Consider the following 16034-nt stretch of genomic DNA (forward strand, 5'->3'; position numbering starts at 1 on the left):
TAAAAGTTGACACTCTGTGAGGATAAACAAGTTTACATGCTGCAATGAATTAATTTTTTCATATATAGCATAGAGTAGATTTATGTCGCAAAACTGCAATTTTTATTTTATTTTATTCCTAGGTAAAAGCTCACGTACGAAATGCACAGTATTCAAGTATAGTTGTTCTTAATTTTTAAAATTCACTCTTAACAACAAAAAAAAATAAAACAGTACAGGCTGTTACAATTGGGTTAACTGAACTCAATAATGAGAGTGAAAAGTTATATCCATTATATTAATAATATACTCTTTCGTGTGCAATTATATTTTATTACAGAATACTATATCAGTCTGATATAAGACCACGATATCACTGACTGAAAACAATGGTTCATATGTTGCTAGAGACAACTCTGACACTGTAATCGGTTATTTAAATCACAATGTATCTTGGTAATGCTGCATTTAATTATGCATTAATAACCTACCGAACATACATGAGTTAATTTGTTTGAAACAAATTACAAGCTATTAATGTCATAGAAAATTTCCGAAATGAGAAAAGATACTTACATCGAGATTCACCATGACTAAAAAGAAAGGCCATTCTTGATTGAAGAATCTTACAGTATAAATTTCATTTAACCGTGGTCAGTGGTATTTAAATGTTTTTTCTAAGATAAGAGAAACGGCATATTCCAGTTTTAAATTATACGTTCCAATTATTTTTATATTTCTTATTGTAATTGTTAAATCACGATGTTACAACTTATGTAACTAATTATTACTTTTATGCTACAAAATGTTTTGTATTATTAAAATATACCTATATCACCACTAGGGGAAGCTTCTGCTAATACCATATACACAGACGGTCACAGTCAAGGTAGTTGAGATAAGTTTGTGCCTTCGTGAATAAAAATACTCAAAGTTGAGCTGAATGTTAGAAGGAACAGTAAAATAAAAATAGGATTGACTGTCTCACGTTGCTTATAATACTGTGTTATCGGAAATTAAATTATCTCGTTATTCTAATTTATATGCATCATAAAGAAAGATGTACTGACATCTTTCACTTTACAGAACAGCTACGGAATTTTGATTCTCAGTATTTCATAAAACTCGAAGGTGGTTTTCATGTCAATAATATTATGTTTATAATGATAATAGCGAGAAAATCCAGTAACAACGTAGTTTCATTTTGACAACTAAAATGAACGTGGAAGTTGGTATGTATTCTATATAAATGTGGATAAAATTCCAAACACTTGTGTGTGTGTGTGTGTTGTAATCAGTAAAATATTAATTTCCTTTGTGTATCTTGTATTTTTGAATCTTCGTTATCAACCCACACTGTTAATATTAGCACCCTTAATGTTAGAAGTAATACTAGTGCTCGAAGTGTTGGACTTCATTTTAAACATTTCTTTATAATTCTAGCTAGTTTTACCATTAAGGTGTATCTGTTTCATCATTTATGTTTTTACTTTTAATTGGATACAAAGTATTTCATTTCTTATCAAAATGTGCATGTTGAAGAGTGAGTGGTCTCTCGCTGAGTTATCTTGGTTTTAGCCTAAAAAGTTAAATAATTATCGTAATTGTATTTTTTAAATAATAATCCCACCAGTAGTCATGCTTGCAACAAGGTGTTTTGAAATTAATTGCAATGAACTATTCTGGTCATGCATTTGAAAAAGAAAGACATTACTCATTTTATTATTCTTAATTTTGTTTAATGCAGACCAGGATTTAGAATGAGATATTTCTATGAACATAATTAAAATGATGACCTATATTTCCAGAATGTAATTTTATTAGCACAATAATTAGATATTGCAGCTTTGTTAAGAACTGTCAGCAGTCTTCTCTTAAATTAACTGCATCTATCACATCTGAAGGCAACCTGTTTCAAAAGCCAATTGTCCTGTTAAAAAAATAATGCTGTGTTAGCTGAAGTTCATTCCTAAATGTTTTCAATTTATACTTATGTTCCTTAGTTTTATAATTTTTACCATTAAATACTATCCCTTTGTTATATTAAACACTTCAGTCAGAAGGAAAACTAGTACAGAGATCTTTTATATCCTCATATTTCAATCATTCTATCCCAGGTATCATCCTAATAGCTTTTTCTAAACCATTTTCAACAATTGATTCTAAGGTAAGGATCCCAAGAGTGAAGACAATACCTCAAATGCAGCCTAGCCAATGACCTGTACAATGAAATTATAACCATTTTAAACTTGTACTAATGATTTCTTATAAATACAACTAAAAATTCTCTTTGTTTAGGCACTAGCAACAACACATTGATTTCATAGTTTAAGAAACTTATGAACCACATATATATATTATTTTCCTCTATAAAACTGTTAAGGTTTTCCTTCACTATTTTACAGGTATTCAAGAATGATCCATGTGTGTTTTTCAAGATTTGTAGATAAAATGTTGTTTAAATAACTTCTTGGAAAAGCCAAGACATTAAAGATATTATTACAAGTTGAAATTAGGCCACTTACTGAATAGTTTTATATTAAATGAATTTTTAAAAAGTTATTTTCTCAACATTAAATTCAGTAACTGCATAAAAACTATGTGGTTAAAGTTATGAGTGGTTAATCTTTTTTCATTTTGGTTTTACAGTGTAATATTTTTTAATGTTTTTTTTATTTAAACATGAAATTTTGTGGTAATTTTAAGATGACATAAAATAAAACCAATTGTAAATAGACTCACATTTAGAAGATTAACCACTTTGATTATGTTTATGATTTACTCTTAAAATGATAAATCTCTTAGTAGAGATGAATTGAAGAATGCCATTTGAAAATACATTGAAGCTCAGTTTACATAAAAATTCACAGATAGCACTGAGCTCAGACTTTTTATTTGTTGTCTATTGCATTGATTGGATCTGATCTTTTCCAAAAAGCTCTGCACTTCTTACTATTATCATTACAGAGATAAATAACTTATTCTCAGTTTGCACTTGCAGAAGAAAGGTCCACCTTTCAAACTCTTCTATCATAATTGTGTATGCATTCATTATTACACTTTTATATACACATATATACATAGTCATAGTTTTGTCATTATATACACATGTACATATGAGAAAAGTTATAACTTTGTCATTATATATACACATACACACCCACACTTGTATGTACATATGCATAAGACAAGTCATAGTTTTGTACATGTATATATGTGTATACACATATACATAAGACAAGTCAGTTTTGTCAGTGGATATATTTATACGTATATACAGAAGTCATACTTTTGTCAGTATATATACATGTACACACAGACATCAGTTGTATCAGTATATATACATGTATACACATACATATACATAAGACAAGGCATAGTTTTGTCAGTATATATATGTGTATATACACAAGTCATAGTTTTGTCAGTATATACATGTGTATATACACAAGTCATAGTTTTGTCAGTATATACATGTGTATATACACAAGTCATAGTTTTGTCAGTATATACATGTGTATATACACAAGTCATAGTTTTGTCAGTATATACATGTGTATATACACAAGTCATAGTTTTGTCAGTATATACGTGTGTATATACACAAGTCATAGTTTTGTCAGTATATACATGTGTATATACACAAGTCATAGTTTTGTCAGTATATACATGTGTATATACACAAGTCATAGTTTTGTCAGTATATACATGTGTATATACACAAGTCATAGTTTTGTCAGTATATACATGTGTATATACACAAGTCATAGTTTTGTCAGTATATACATGTATATACACATATGTACAGAAGTCATAGTTTTGTCATTATATATGCACATTTTCACAAGTCAGTTTTGTCAGTGTATGTACATGTACACACACACACATATATACACAACTTATTGTTTTGTCAGTATATATACATGTACCCCTCGGTGTTGATTCCTGTACATGGTGTACATGTACCAGTGTTCGACATTCTCAACTGGTGTTGTGGACATTGTGTCTGATACTAGTGTTTTCGTGGAGAGTGCTCATGAAACCCCAATGTTGCTGGAGTGACCTTTGACACACATTATAGTGTGTCCCCTCATAGGGCTCCATAGGGGTGGGGTCAGTGGGTACTGAAGAATCCTTTTTTTATGAGGGATCCTCCAAATAAAAACTTAAATAAAATAGTGAAGAAACAGTCCACAGGTAAACAACCACATCTTGAAGATTCTGAGCAACAATCTTCAACACCTGTACCTCATTTCCTTACACTACATTCTCTTTCAGACAAACCTTTATGGCAAATGTCTTCCTTTTCCATTCAGAAGGGACTTACTGGTTCTTCAGAGTCAGTCAAAAAGCTTTGCTCTGGTGACATATAGGTGGAAACATCCACATCTCAACCCAGTGAACTCCTCTTGCATTCAAAAGTGATTGGGGATATACCTATTGAGGTTACACCTCATACTACTTTAAATTCATCATGAGGAGTTATTGTTGATAGGGGTTTGAAGAACATCCCTGAGACAGAGATTCGCACTCCTTTCTCCACCCAAGGAGTTTCTGTAGGGAGGCATATCTCCACTCACAAAGATGGAATTATGATGCTGACCAGTGCCCTCATTTTAACATTTACATTACTACATCCACGTGCCACCATCAAGGCAGGTATCTTAATTGAAAGGTACAGCCATACATTCTAAACCCACTCAGATGTTTCCAGTGTCATTGGTTCAGTCACTTGAAGACATCATTTCCTGGTTCCTTGACATGTTCTTGTTGCGGAAGCAAGGACCATGATGCCTGTGAGTGTGAAACAGATCATCATTGCAGCAATTGCAATGGCTTTCACTTGCCTAATTTCCTTCTTGCCCTAAATGTTTGTAAGAAAAAGAGATGCATCATTTGAAGATGATACAAAACATTATTGACCCTGAAGCTAGAAAATTTCTGTCAACCACTGTGTCTTGGACTTATGCTGTTGCACTTCATTCCACTACTTCAGTGGGAGTGCAGACAGATCTCTCTGTGCCTTCCAAAGAATCGTTCCCAAACCAATAAAAAGTCTTTTGACCTCCAAGGTTAAAAAAGTCGATGAATCAATATCAACACCCATCTCTGTCCCTAGCATACACTCCAGCATACCCCAAGATCCACTTCCTTTGGTTCTGGGTATGGCATTTCCTTGGGTACATCTTCTTCTCTCACCCCAAGATGCAAAATGATCATTTGTTCACGTCTTCAGTTGCCGGAATCCTCTTGCAACAACAAAGAACTGCCTAATAAACCCAGAGCAGAATTCCATGGAGGTCAACAGACCTCTCTCAAATAAAGACAATAAAAAATAAAGATGTGGTTGTAAACAGAAGGGCTCTCCACCCAATTCACCGACAAATAAATAAAAATGGCCATCTTGATACAGTAGAACTGTCAAGGTTTACATTCTAATCTGGATGACATCAAAGCACTGATTGCTTCCTACCATCCTATATGTCTATCCTTACAGGAAACATTTCTGAAACCTGCCAGTACAGTTACCTTTCGGCAGATTTCTTTGTACAGAAATGATAGGCTGCATGATGGACGAGTGCATAGAGGGGTGGCACTGTTGGTTGATCAGCATGTGCCAACCCTGTCTTTATCACTCGATACACCCTTGGAGATGGTAATCATCCATGTTTCCTTGGGTTGTACCATCACTGTTTGTTCTCTCTACCTGTTGCCTGGAGAGACTGATGACCAATCAGCCATTGATACTCTCATTGAGCAGTTTCTGTCTCCCTTTTTAATCCTGGGGGACTTTAATGGACATCATCCCCTCTGGGGAAGTGCTGATATTGATGGGAGGGGTTGTTCCATTGAGTATATGCTCATGGATTACAATGTATCTTTCTTCAACACTGGTTCTCATACTTATTTTCAGGCACCTAGTGAGTGTCTGCTCCACTCCACTTTTACCTTTCTTGGAGGGTTGACAGTAATCCATGGGGGCAGTGATAATTTTTCTATGATTTTGAGAGAGACTGGCCATGGTCGATGCCACACAACCCACTGCTCTCTCAGTACTTGATCCTGCTATTGTCTGTAAACCATTGATAGATGACTGTGTGGCAGCAGTAACTGACTATTATATAGGCAGCTGTATTCCTAAAACCTCAACATGTTTGTGATGGTATCTTCATCCATGGTGGAATCTTGCTTGCTACATGGCATGGAAGGCTCAAAAACAGGCCTGGGATACATTTGGTTGGTATCCTACACCCTCAAACCGCATCGCTTTCCAGCAGGCCCGTGCACATGCCCGGTGGGTGAGACGTCAAAGCCAGAAGGAATCTTGGATTAAGTTCACAACTAGCATATCTTCCATCACCAGTTCCAAAGTAATATGGGACAAGATTTGAAAGGTCAGTAGACAATATAATTCTGTCTTCCCTCTTGATCTTGCTCTATGATGGTCAGGAAGTAGCTGATACCCGAAGCATCACCGATACTCGAGGTGAAAGCTTTTACCATGTATCTAGCACTTCTGCTTCATCTTCCACCTTCTTAGTCATCAAGACTCAGGCAGAGTGATCACCTCTTTCCTTTTGAGCTGGGTGTCTCTATGACTATAATCATCACTTTACACTGATGGAATTCACACTGGCCTATCATCGGTCTGGCAGTACATCAATCGGACCTGATGATGTACACTTCAAAATGCTGAGTCGTCTATCTTCTGCTTCTGTTGCTATTCTTATGACTGTTTTTAACCAGATCTGGCAGGAGAATGTTTTTCCTGATGCCTGGTGCCAAGCTATTGTCCTACCTTTCTCTAAGCTTGGAAAGGATCCCAAGATTCCTTCATACTACTGTCCAATTGCTTTGACAAGCTCTCTCTGTAAGACCTCAGAGATGATGGTTAATGCTCGTCTTGTTTGGTTCCTCCAATCAAACAACCTCCTCTTGCCCACCCAGTGAGTGTGACAGGGCTCCACCATGGACCACTGATTCAACTTGAAACATTAACCAGAGAAACCTTTCTCAAATGACATCATCTTGTATCAGTATTCTTTGACATTGAGAAGGCTTTTGATAAAAGATGTAAGTATGGCATCTTGCGAGACCTCCATTTATATGGTTACATGGCCATATGCCTGTTTTTATTGAAAATTTTTTAATGTACAGGTGATTCCAAGTTCATGTGGGTTCATCACTTTTCCGTTCTTTTCTACAGGAACTTGGAGTCCTTCAGGGCTGTATTTTGAGTGTTATATTTTTCTTTATAAAGATTAATGTCATCACTGAAGAAATCCCTCTTAGTGTTGCAAACTGGCTTTATGTCGACGACTTTCACATGTCGTGTCAGTTGTTTAACATGAGGTATATTGAACGGCAGCTACAGACAACCCTCAGTCATTTACTGAAGTGGGCCGCAGCAAATAGTTTTAACTTCTCTCTCTCTAAAACTGTTTGCATGCACTTTTGCTACCAATGGGGTATTTACCCTGATCCTGAACTCCGTATCGGTGAAGTTATGCTACCTGTGGTACGTGGGACTAAGTTTTTGGGGCTTATTTTTTGATTGTCAATTGACCTTTATACCACACACCAAGCAGCTACAGGTCAAATGTACAAGAGCACTGAACATCCTCTATGCCCTCTTTTCCATCTCTTGGGGAACAGATCAATGTTCTATGTTAAAGATGTATTGTGCTCTTATTTGATTGAAACTAGGCTATGGGTCACTGGTCATTGACTCTGCCAGGACCTCGGCTTTGAAGATGCTGGACCCCATTCATCATCAGGGACTTCAGCTCTGCACTGGACTTTTTGCACTTACCTATTTTAGAGCTTATACACAGACTCATGAACCTTTTCTACACCTCTGCCATTTGCAACTGTCTTTATTGTCTGCTTTGAAACTTTGTCCCTCACCATGTCCTTTACAACTTGTATTACTGTAGTTTTTCTCTTACCACTTTAGACTAGATATAACAATTGGATTTAATGCTATTTATGGTTTTAATTTAAAAATTCAACTTTGTTTTGTTTTACCTTAATTTCCTTTTATGAATTTTAATAATTTTACTTTAATTTTAAATTTTTACTGGATGTTTGGCACATATAGCTTAGTTGCTTTGTGACATAAAACACCAAGCCAACCAGCCAACCAATATATACACGTACACACATGTAATCATTAGAAATAATTTTAGTCCAGATTTTCCTAAACATTTCTTGTACATTGCTATATAAACTTTCTTGTAGGTATGAAAATTAAAGCTTGTGTTTATGTAAGATTTGTATAAACCATATAAATATTTTACATCTATATAGATAGAATACCTGTGAAATAAGAATTATCAAACTTTGTGGTATACAACGTCTAAAAAATGCTAATTATTTCATTGTTAAAAGCACTCGTGAAATTTTTCAAAGTGAAGGCTAATCAAATCTCAGTTTGTGAAAAATTATTTGGAATATGAGTTTTTTTTTGGTTGAGTTTCATATTTCTGTTTTTATTATCCATTTTTATATAACCAGTATCTCCTGTCTCTTCATTCAGAATAATTTGTCAACTGAACTTGTGCTGTTTTACTACATTTTTCCTGTTTACTGGCTGTTGACTATTCCTTTATCTTGTAGTGCTATTTACCTACAGGTTGTTTCTGTTCTAAACACAGCTATTTAGATGAAAGTTAGGCTTACTTCTCTTTCTTTTCAAATATTCTGCCACCATATTGTGATTTTGAATCAATAAAATATAAGAATTGCTACTTAGAGCTTTATTTTTAGAAACAGTTTGTTTATATTTTATCTCATTTATTTTCATTGTACTACTTATGAATGTCATTCATGTAGCATTCAGTGTTGTTTACGGAGGTGGACAATATTTGGTATTGGTAATGAAATAGTAACCCAAGCAACACAATGGCCACTTGTCCCCAACTGTGTTTGCTGCCAGCAGGCAAAAAAACATTTGAGTGTGATAGTTTGTTCTTTGCACATGTGTTGGAAATATAACTAAAACAAAAGGAAATTTCCCCAGTCAAAAACGAAGTAATCATGGGTGTAACTTTTGAAAAAAACATACAAAAACACAAAGGTAGACAAGCTACAAAACATTTATGAGAGTGTTGCAGAAGGAATCCATCTGTCAGATGCAGTAGATGGACTTTCATTTAAAGATAAACCTGACAACCTACAGACACTAGACTTCAGAAAGGTATGTTTATGTGAATCACTGGGTAAATATTCCAAATTTGTAGCTGTAAAACTATACAACTTACAACTCTGAATGACTTGCATTTCATAAAAATAGCAAATGTTTATTGAACGTTACAGATCCATTGTACATGCAAAACTAGATTTGTTTTATGAAACATTTGTCCCCAGGATTTGTCAGAATTTGTCTTTTTCAATGAAAGTGTCCTCTGTTAGGTTAGCAGTAAGTCTGTAAATGTACAACACTAAAATCAGAAGTTATCTTCACCTTTTATTTTCTCTGTTTTAATATTAACTCTAGTAAAATGATCAAAGTACAGAGCGATGAAAATTTAAAAGATAAAAAATGAATAATACCAATTTATTATCTACAGGGTGCCCGTAAGTCCCTATTCATCCATATGTTATCATGTTATGTTCAATTATGCATGTATTATAATTTTTTTCTTTTTTGTCAGAGAAATATGGACCATTTAAGCCCATTTACACTTGAAAATGCCTCACAGAACATGGAGTCGCATAATATTACGCAATGAGAATGAGGGACAGCACACAGATACACTGGATACACAAGATATATGGATGGGTAGGGACTTAGGGCTACCCTGTATACTGACTGCACTAATATCAGAAAGAACCACAGTAAGTTTCATAACAGCTTCCAACTTTTCACACATCTGCTTTATTTTAAGTATATGGATTCATTGCTACACTTTGGATGGAACTATTCTCAGATTAATTCAAGTAACAAGCAGTAAACAACAGTGAAAATCACTAGCTGTGTCCTGTAGTATAATAACAATTAACCTTGTTTCACACTTCTTACCCCAGCTCAATTTAGTGTCATTATGTGTTTGTTTTTATTTAAATGTTGTTAGATTAAGCTGAGAAGCTTGTACCTTATACATTTAATATACTCATTGTGTATGCAGTGCAATTTATGTTTTAAGTTGCATTTTTCTCTGTGCCTCATTTAGTTTAACAAAACTGTACCTGTGAAATATTTAATTTTTGATATGTATAGATTTTTACAAATATTAAATATCACTCATTAGAATGACCCAAAATCACTGTTATATTTAAAATCTAATACGGTAACAAGTCATGACATTCACACTATTACTTTGCCATAGAGAAAGTCTTAAATCACTTAATCCCTACCTGTTAGGGGGTACATACTGCAGCTAACAAGTTATCCCTGAAATTTTTGTAAATCAGTACTTTACTGTATGAACAGATTTTTTAGTGTAAGGCCTGAGGTTAAGATGCTAATTAACCTCAATATTTTATTCTGATTCATTGTTTGCTATGCTATCCAATCCTTATATATCAGTTTAAAAGTACCTTGGTGCTACTAACGAAGTTTATCTCTAAACTGAACTATTCTGTATGTGAATCTTTTATCACATTTTTTTATATATTTGATCCTATTTCTCTTAAACTGCAGCACATTTGTTTTCTCAAATAATATTTTGTGGGAAAGGATCATAAAGTTAATTTGGAACTACTGATAAATGCAGTATTTTTATAGAAGTTGAAATTATTGTTCAAGAAGTAAAATAAATGTTTAACTTTCTCATACTTACCTGTGGATTAAACATTCTTTGAATGCATTCTTCTAAATGGAGCTTTCTGAAATGTTCTGTAAATGTTTCATTATTTATATGCAAGTGGACTTTGTAATATTTGTTTTATTTATGTTAAAATATTTCTTGGTTTTCTTTGAATTACATAATGTTGAAAGTAGAAATTACTATTGAAACATCAGTTTCCGTGTAATAATATTTTGAAACATCTCTAATGTGACTTTTTTTTTTTTTAAGATGAGAGTAAAACTGAAAAACTAGAAATTTTAGAATGGTCAAGCTGGTCATTTTACAACTTGTGTACTTTATGGTTTATTTTATTTTAGTTGGATACGAGGCTTACTATATTTTATTTATTTATTTGAATTAGAAATATTTATATTTCCTTCAGACTAATTTATTATCTATAAGGCTTGTATGTTAATCCAAAACCAGAAACTACTTATAACAGAAATGAAAGTTTTTTACCCTTCTGTAGACTTTTTCATATGTTTTCCACACATTTATATATATATTAATCCCAATAGCTGTTATTTCTATTGACCATTTCAGTGTTTTATTTAATTTTAGAACACAATTATGAAAGTGAAAACAGAACAGTCTGATCTGCCACAAGATGAGGTTATTTCAAAGTTCAGTTACTGTAGTGATGATGTTTTAGATAGTTCAAAATATAGTGTTATGAATGTGAAAACAGAAACTGAATTTAAAGAACATTTGCAACAAATTGAATTTAGGTTGGAAAGTCCTTCTGGTGAGGATAACTATCTTTCTATAAATTCATTAACACTGGCTGATAAGACATGGTTTAAATCATGATAATATTTAAAAGTTAGTGAAGTATGAGAGACCTGACTCAGTTGAAGTGTATAACACCATGTTTGGAATGTTTTTGGTTCATCTCTATAGACAACTGTACAGGAGATTGAAATGAACAAATGAAAACAAAACAATTGAGGAAGTGTTAAAAATTACATGGATGGAAATTTTATTGTCATTCTTATTATGAAATGAAACTGGAAGAAACTTCCAGCTGACCAATGTTTATTATCTTTCTGGTTCTTAATGTATCAACTTTGTGACTAATTGTAGGTGTCATTTTCTGTTGGTTAGTGTTTAAAGTTGGACAGAGAATTTACTATAATTTATTTTGATGTAAATTATTTTCTGGACACAGAGAGAACTGTGGATTTAGGACTTGAGTATTTTTGAACTCCCTGTTTGTAAATTTTGCATACTGAAGCCATTGACTAGAAGTCTGTGGAATATTTCATTCTATTGGTATTTGCAAAAAACTATTAATGTTAAAGAACATGATAAGAGTATTAAGTATTAGAAGATTTATTGATTATAAGTGATTTGAAGTAAGAAGGTATTTTAAGAATCAATCCATGAAATTACTGTCTGAAAATAATGCTGATTGTTGTGACACTATAACAACATACTTTCAAAGTTAATTTTAGACTTTGTTTATAGTAAATTACTTTTTCAGAATGTTCTGTTACTTGCATTTTGTGTTTGTATCAACATGTAAGTTATGGAGAGAATTTTTATAAAGTGTGAAACTATGAAAAATGCATCATAATTGTTTTTAACTATTAATATTTTGATATTTATGTTTGTGTTATTTGTGTTACTATTAAAATTAATTCAGAATTTCATCAAATAAATGAATGTAATAATTATGTTTGTCGTATCTTATGTTTTGATTTTAGATATAAACACCTTTTGTGGAAGTCGATTTTCTGATAATCTTGTCTTAAAAGAAGATTCCTTAAGAGAAGTCGCAGAACCAACAGTGATGTTTGTGGAGAAACAAATTTAAATGAAAATAATCTAAACGAACTTGTGGACAACACTTAGAACATTGGATAATATAACACTACAAAACAGGATACGAACTAATAGAAATCATTTATTTCTGTAGTTTGTGGAGAAAAACTTCAGAAGAAATAGTCTCTACCAAGAACACATTAAGGAGATACTTTACAGTTGTTTTGTTTGTGGAAAACAAAATACAGCAGTTAGATTCAAATAGCATAAAAGTTTACATTATGGAAAAACCTTACCATTGTGTAGTTTGTGAAAAACAGTTTGTAAGTAACAGTAAGCTGAAAATGCATCAAAGAATACATACAGCAAAGAAACTTTACAATTGTGAAATCTGTGGAAAATGCTTTGGAGCAAATAGTGAATTAAGAATACACCAAAGAATACATACTGGGGAGAAACCTTACACGTGTATTGTGTGTGGGAAACACTTTCGAACAAATGGCTTGTTAAATGTGCATCAAGTAATACACACTGGGGAGAAATCTTACAGTTGTATTGTGTGTGGAAAACAATTTGGAACAAATAGTAACTTAAAAAGGCATCTGAGGACTCATACCATGACAAAAACTTACAATTGTGTAGTTTGTAAAAAACAGTTTTTAAATAACAGTAACTTAAAAATACATCAAAGAATACACACTGGGGAAAAACCTTACAGTTGTATGGTGTGTGGTAAACAATTTGGAACAAATAGTAATTTAAAAAGACATCTGAGAACTCATACCTTGACAAAACCTTACAGTTGTGCAGTTTGTGAAAAGCAGTTTAGAACTAACAGTAACTTAAAAATACATCAAATAACACATACAGGGGAGAAACCTTGTAGTTGTAAAGTTTGTGGAAAACAATTTCGATCAAATAGTGATTTAAAAAAACATCAAAGAATACATACAGGGGAAAGACCTTACAAGTGTGAAGTTTGTGGAAAACAATTTGTAACAAGTAGTAACCTAAGGAATCATGAAAGTATACACACTGGGGAGAAACCTTACAGTTGTTCAGTTTGCTGTAAGTACTTTAGGACAAGTAATGAATTAAACATACATCAAATAATACATACTGGAGAGAAACCTTACATTTGTGCAGTGTGTGGGAAAAACTTTCGAACAAATGGTATGTTAAAAGTACATCAGAAAGTACACACTAGAGAGAAACCTACATTTGTGCAATTTGTGGAAAACAGTTTGTGATAAATATAGACAAACAAACATAAAATAAACCAAATTGTAGAGAAACATTACAGTTGTGAAACGTAATGTGAAAAATCATGAAACAAAAAATATGAATTAAAAAATCATCTAGTAGGTTTTCTTACACTTGTGTAGTATGTGGGAAATGGTTTCAAACAAATTTTGAGTTAAAAATACATCGGAGAATACACACTAGGAGAGAACTTTACAGTTGTGTAGTGTGGAGAAAACTGTTTATGTAACTTAACTTTTGGAGAAATGTAACAGTTGTGTAGTGGCCATAATGGGAGATCTTGAACAGACTGTAGTGGAAAAATGCTGGACATATCTCTGGTGGATGATAACTGCCAGACAGAATTGTTTACCTGGCATGTGAGACAATAGGAACCTTTGTGAATCAAGTAAGTGGGTACCTTTTAAAACTTTACATTTCTCAAAGTTGACTGAACCCTTGATATTTGGGGTCTTATCTTACTGTATGATGAGTTGCCGTGAGTAATTTGTTCCCAGGAACCACCAATAACTGATTATTATTAACAATGTAACTGGTAGCATCTCAACCTGTCATTGGTTGAGATTCCAAAAGTGAGCGAAGAACAACTAATGATATGAATGTAACAGGATGCACCTGGGTTTATTATATCAGCATTGAGCTTTCCTTGTATTTATCATACTTGGTTTAACAAAGACATGTCTTAAGATAAATAGATATTCTGAATCAGATAATGATACTGCAGAAGTAGCCATCCATTCGTTTGTTAATCAGACATGGTGTGTGTTCTTTTGTTTAATACTACCAATAAAGATTTCTTTCAGACTTGTCCAGTGTTTTTATTTCTTACACAATAAAACTCACCCAAGTTGTCCAATACAGATTACTGATGTTTGATCTTGTTTTTAGAACAATTCTAATCCTTATGTGTCAGTCACATAAGAATATCACATATTATAAGGAATATCAGAACTTTAAATCTGTAATGAGACTGATTTGTGTTGTGGTGGTAAAAAAACTACAGGTAAGTCATTGTGGTAAGCAAGAAAAAACTCATCTGTTAACAAAAGTATTTAATAACATTAAATTAGGATTAGTTATTTGCATTAAGTTGTAATTATATATACATATTTAAAAATAAAAACATTGGATAGTTGCATTAACCAGTGGAAATGGTCTACCTGATAATTAAATATGGTGTAATTTCATTCTTACCCATAACATGTTTTTACTGTTAATAGTAAATTTCTATTAGAATGTTGTATGTACATATAATTGATGAACAAAAAGAGACTCTTGGGTCCATGTAGACAATCCCTTCCACTAAAATAAACTTAAAAATAAAACAAAGTCTACCTTATCATTCAAATATCTATCAAGTCTTCCATTAACTCTCTTAAAATAACTGTATCCACCACATTTGAATGCAATCCATTCCAAAGGTCAAATAGTCACTGAAGGTGACTGCCATACTGCCAAAATATATATTTTTGTTTACTAATCCAACCACTCTTACTAAGAAGTATGAATAAAAATTATCCATCACCACTGTGAATTCCAAAAAACAAATCTTAATATCCTCAATCAGATTTCTCCAAACTTCTTTTTTTCAAGATAAAACAGTATTGGAGATCTTAACCTGTTTTCATGTGACACCCTTTTCATACCAGGCATCAGCCTATTAGCCTTCCTATGAACCATTTCCAACGATTCAATGTCCATCCTGAAGTAATGAAGCTAAGATAATACAGTTCTCCAATTTTACCTAATCAGTGGAGTCGTATCTTCTTTAGACTTTAATTCAATATTGCTGTAATTACAACTTAAAATCCTGCCACTAACAATAGTATAATATTTGAACAATTTATGAGAGTATTTCACACACATTAGTTTGATTTTATTATAATTAAAAGCCTTTTGCCATTCAATTGCCAAATGCACTAAATTATTTTGTAGAGAAGCAGCATCCACACAGCCAAACAACACTCAATATCATCAAAAAATGTAAATAATTTATTGACTGTTCCCTCATTTGTGTCATTTATGTCAATCATAAATAGCAAAGATCCTAACGTGAGCTTGTAAGTTAATAAAGTTTATCTGAACTCCATTTATAATAACCCTCTGCTTTTTTTTTTATCTAGGCAGTTTTCTATCAATGTACAAACATAACCCTCACAAGCCTTTTATGTTGCACCTTACTGAGTGATTTCAGAAATTACAGATACACCAAATGTGCACCCAAGCCCTCAATTT

At 32.8% G+C, this 16034-nt stretch overlaps 2 protein-coding genes across 2 annotated transcripts in view; both read left to right on the plus strand.

Annotated features, from left to right (window-relative positions):
- Positions 1-16034, plus strand: part of LOC143225417 (uncharacterized) — a 118982-nt gene that overhangs the window by 15082 nt on the left and 87866 nt on the right. The gene's annotated exons all lie outside the window — the stretch shown is intronic.
- On the plus strand, positions 841-14603 carry LOC143225421 (uncharacterized). Its single transcript, XM_076454831.1, has 3 exons — positions 841-1211; positions 9636-9819; positions 12479-14603. The coding sequence occupies exon 3, from the start codon at positions 12818-12820 to the stop codon at positions 13784-13786; it is 969 nt and encodes a 322-aa protein (XP_076310946.1). The 5' UTR covers positions 841-1211; positions 9636-9819; positions 12479-12817; the 3' UTR covers positions 13787-14603.

Source organism: Tachypleus tridentatus, chromosome 9 (genome assembly GCF_004210375.1).
Source record: "Tachypleus tridentatus isolate NWPU-2018 chromosome 9, ASM421037v1, whole genome shotgun sequence".
Lineage (NCBI taxonomy): Eukaryota > Metazoa > Arthropoda > Merostomata > Xiphosura > Limulidae > Tachypleus > Tachypleus tridentatus.

Bases quoted from the DNA above. Each gene is read 5' to 3' on its own strand.
- LOC143225421 (XM_076454831.1), top strand. From the start codon at position 12,818: ATGGAAAAACCTTACCATTGTGTAGTTTGTGAAAAACAGTTTGTAAGT.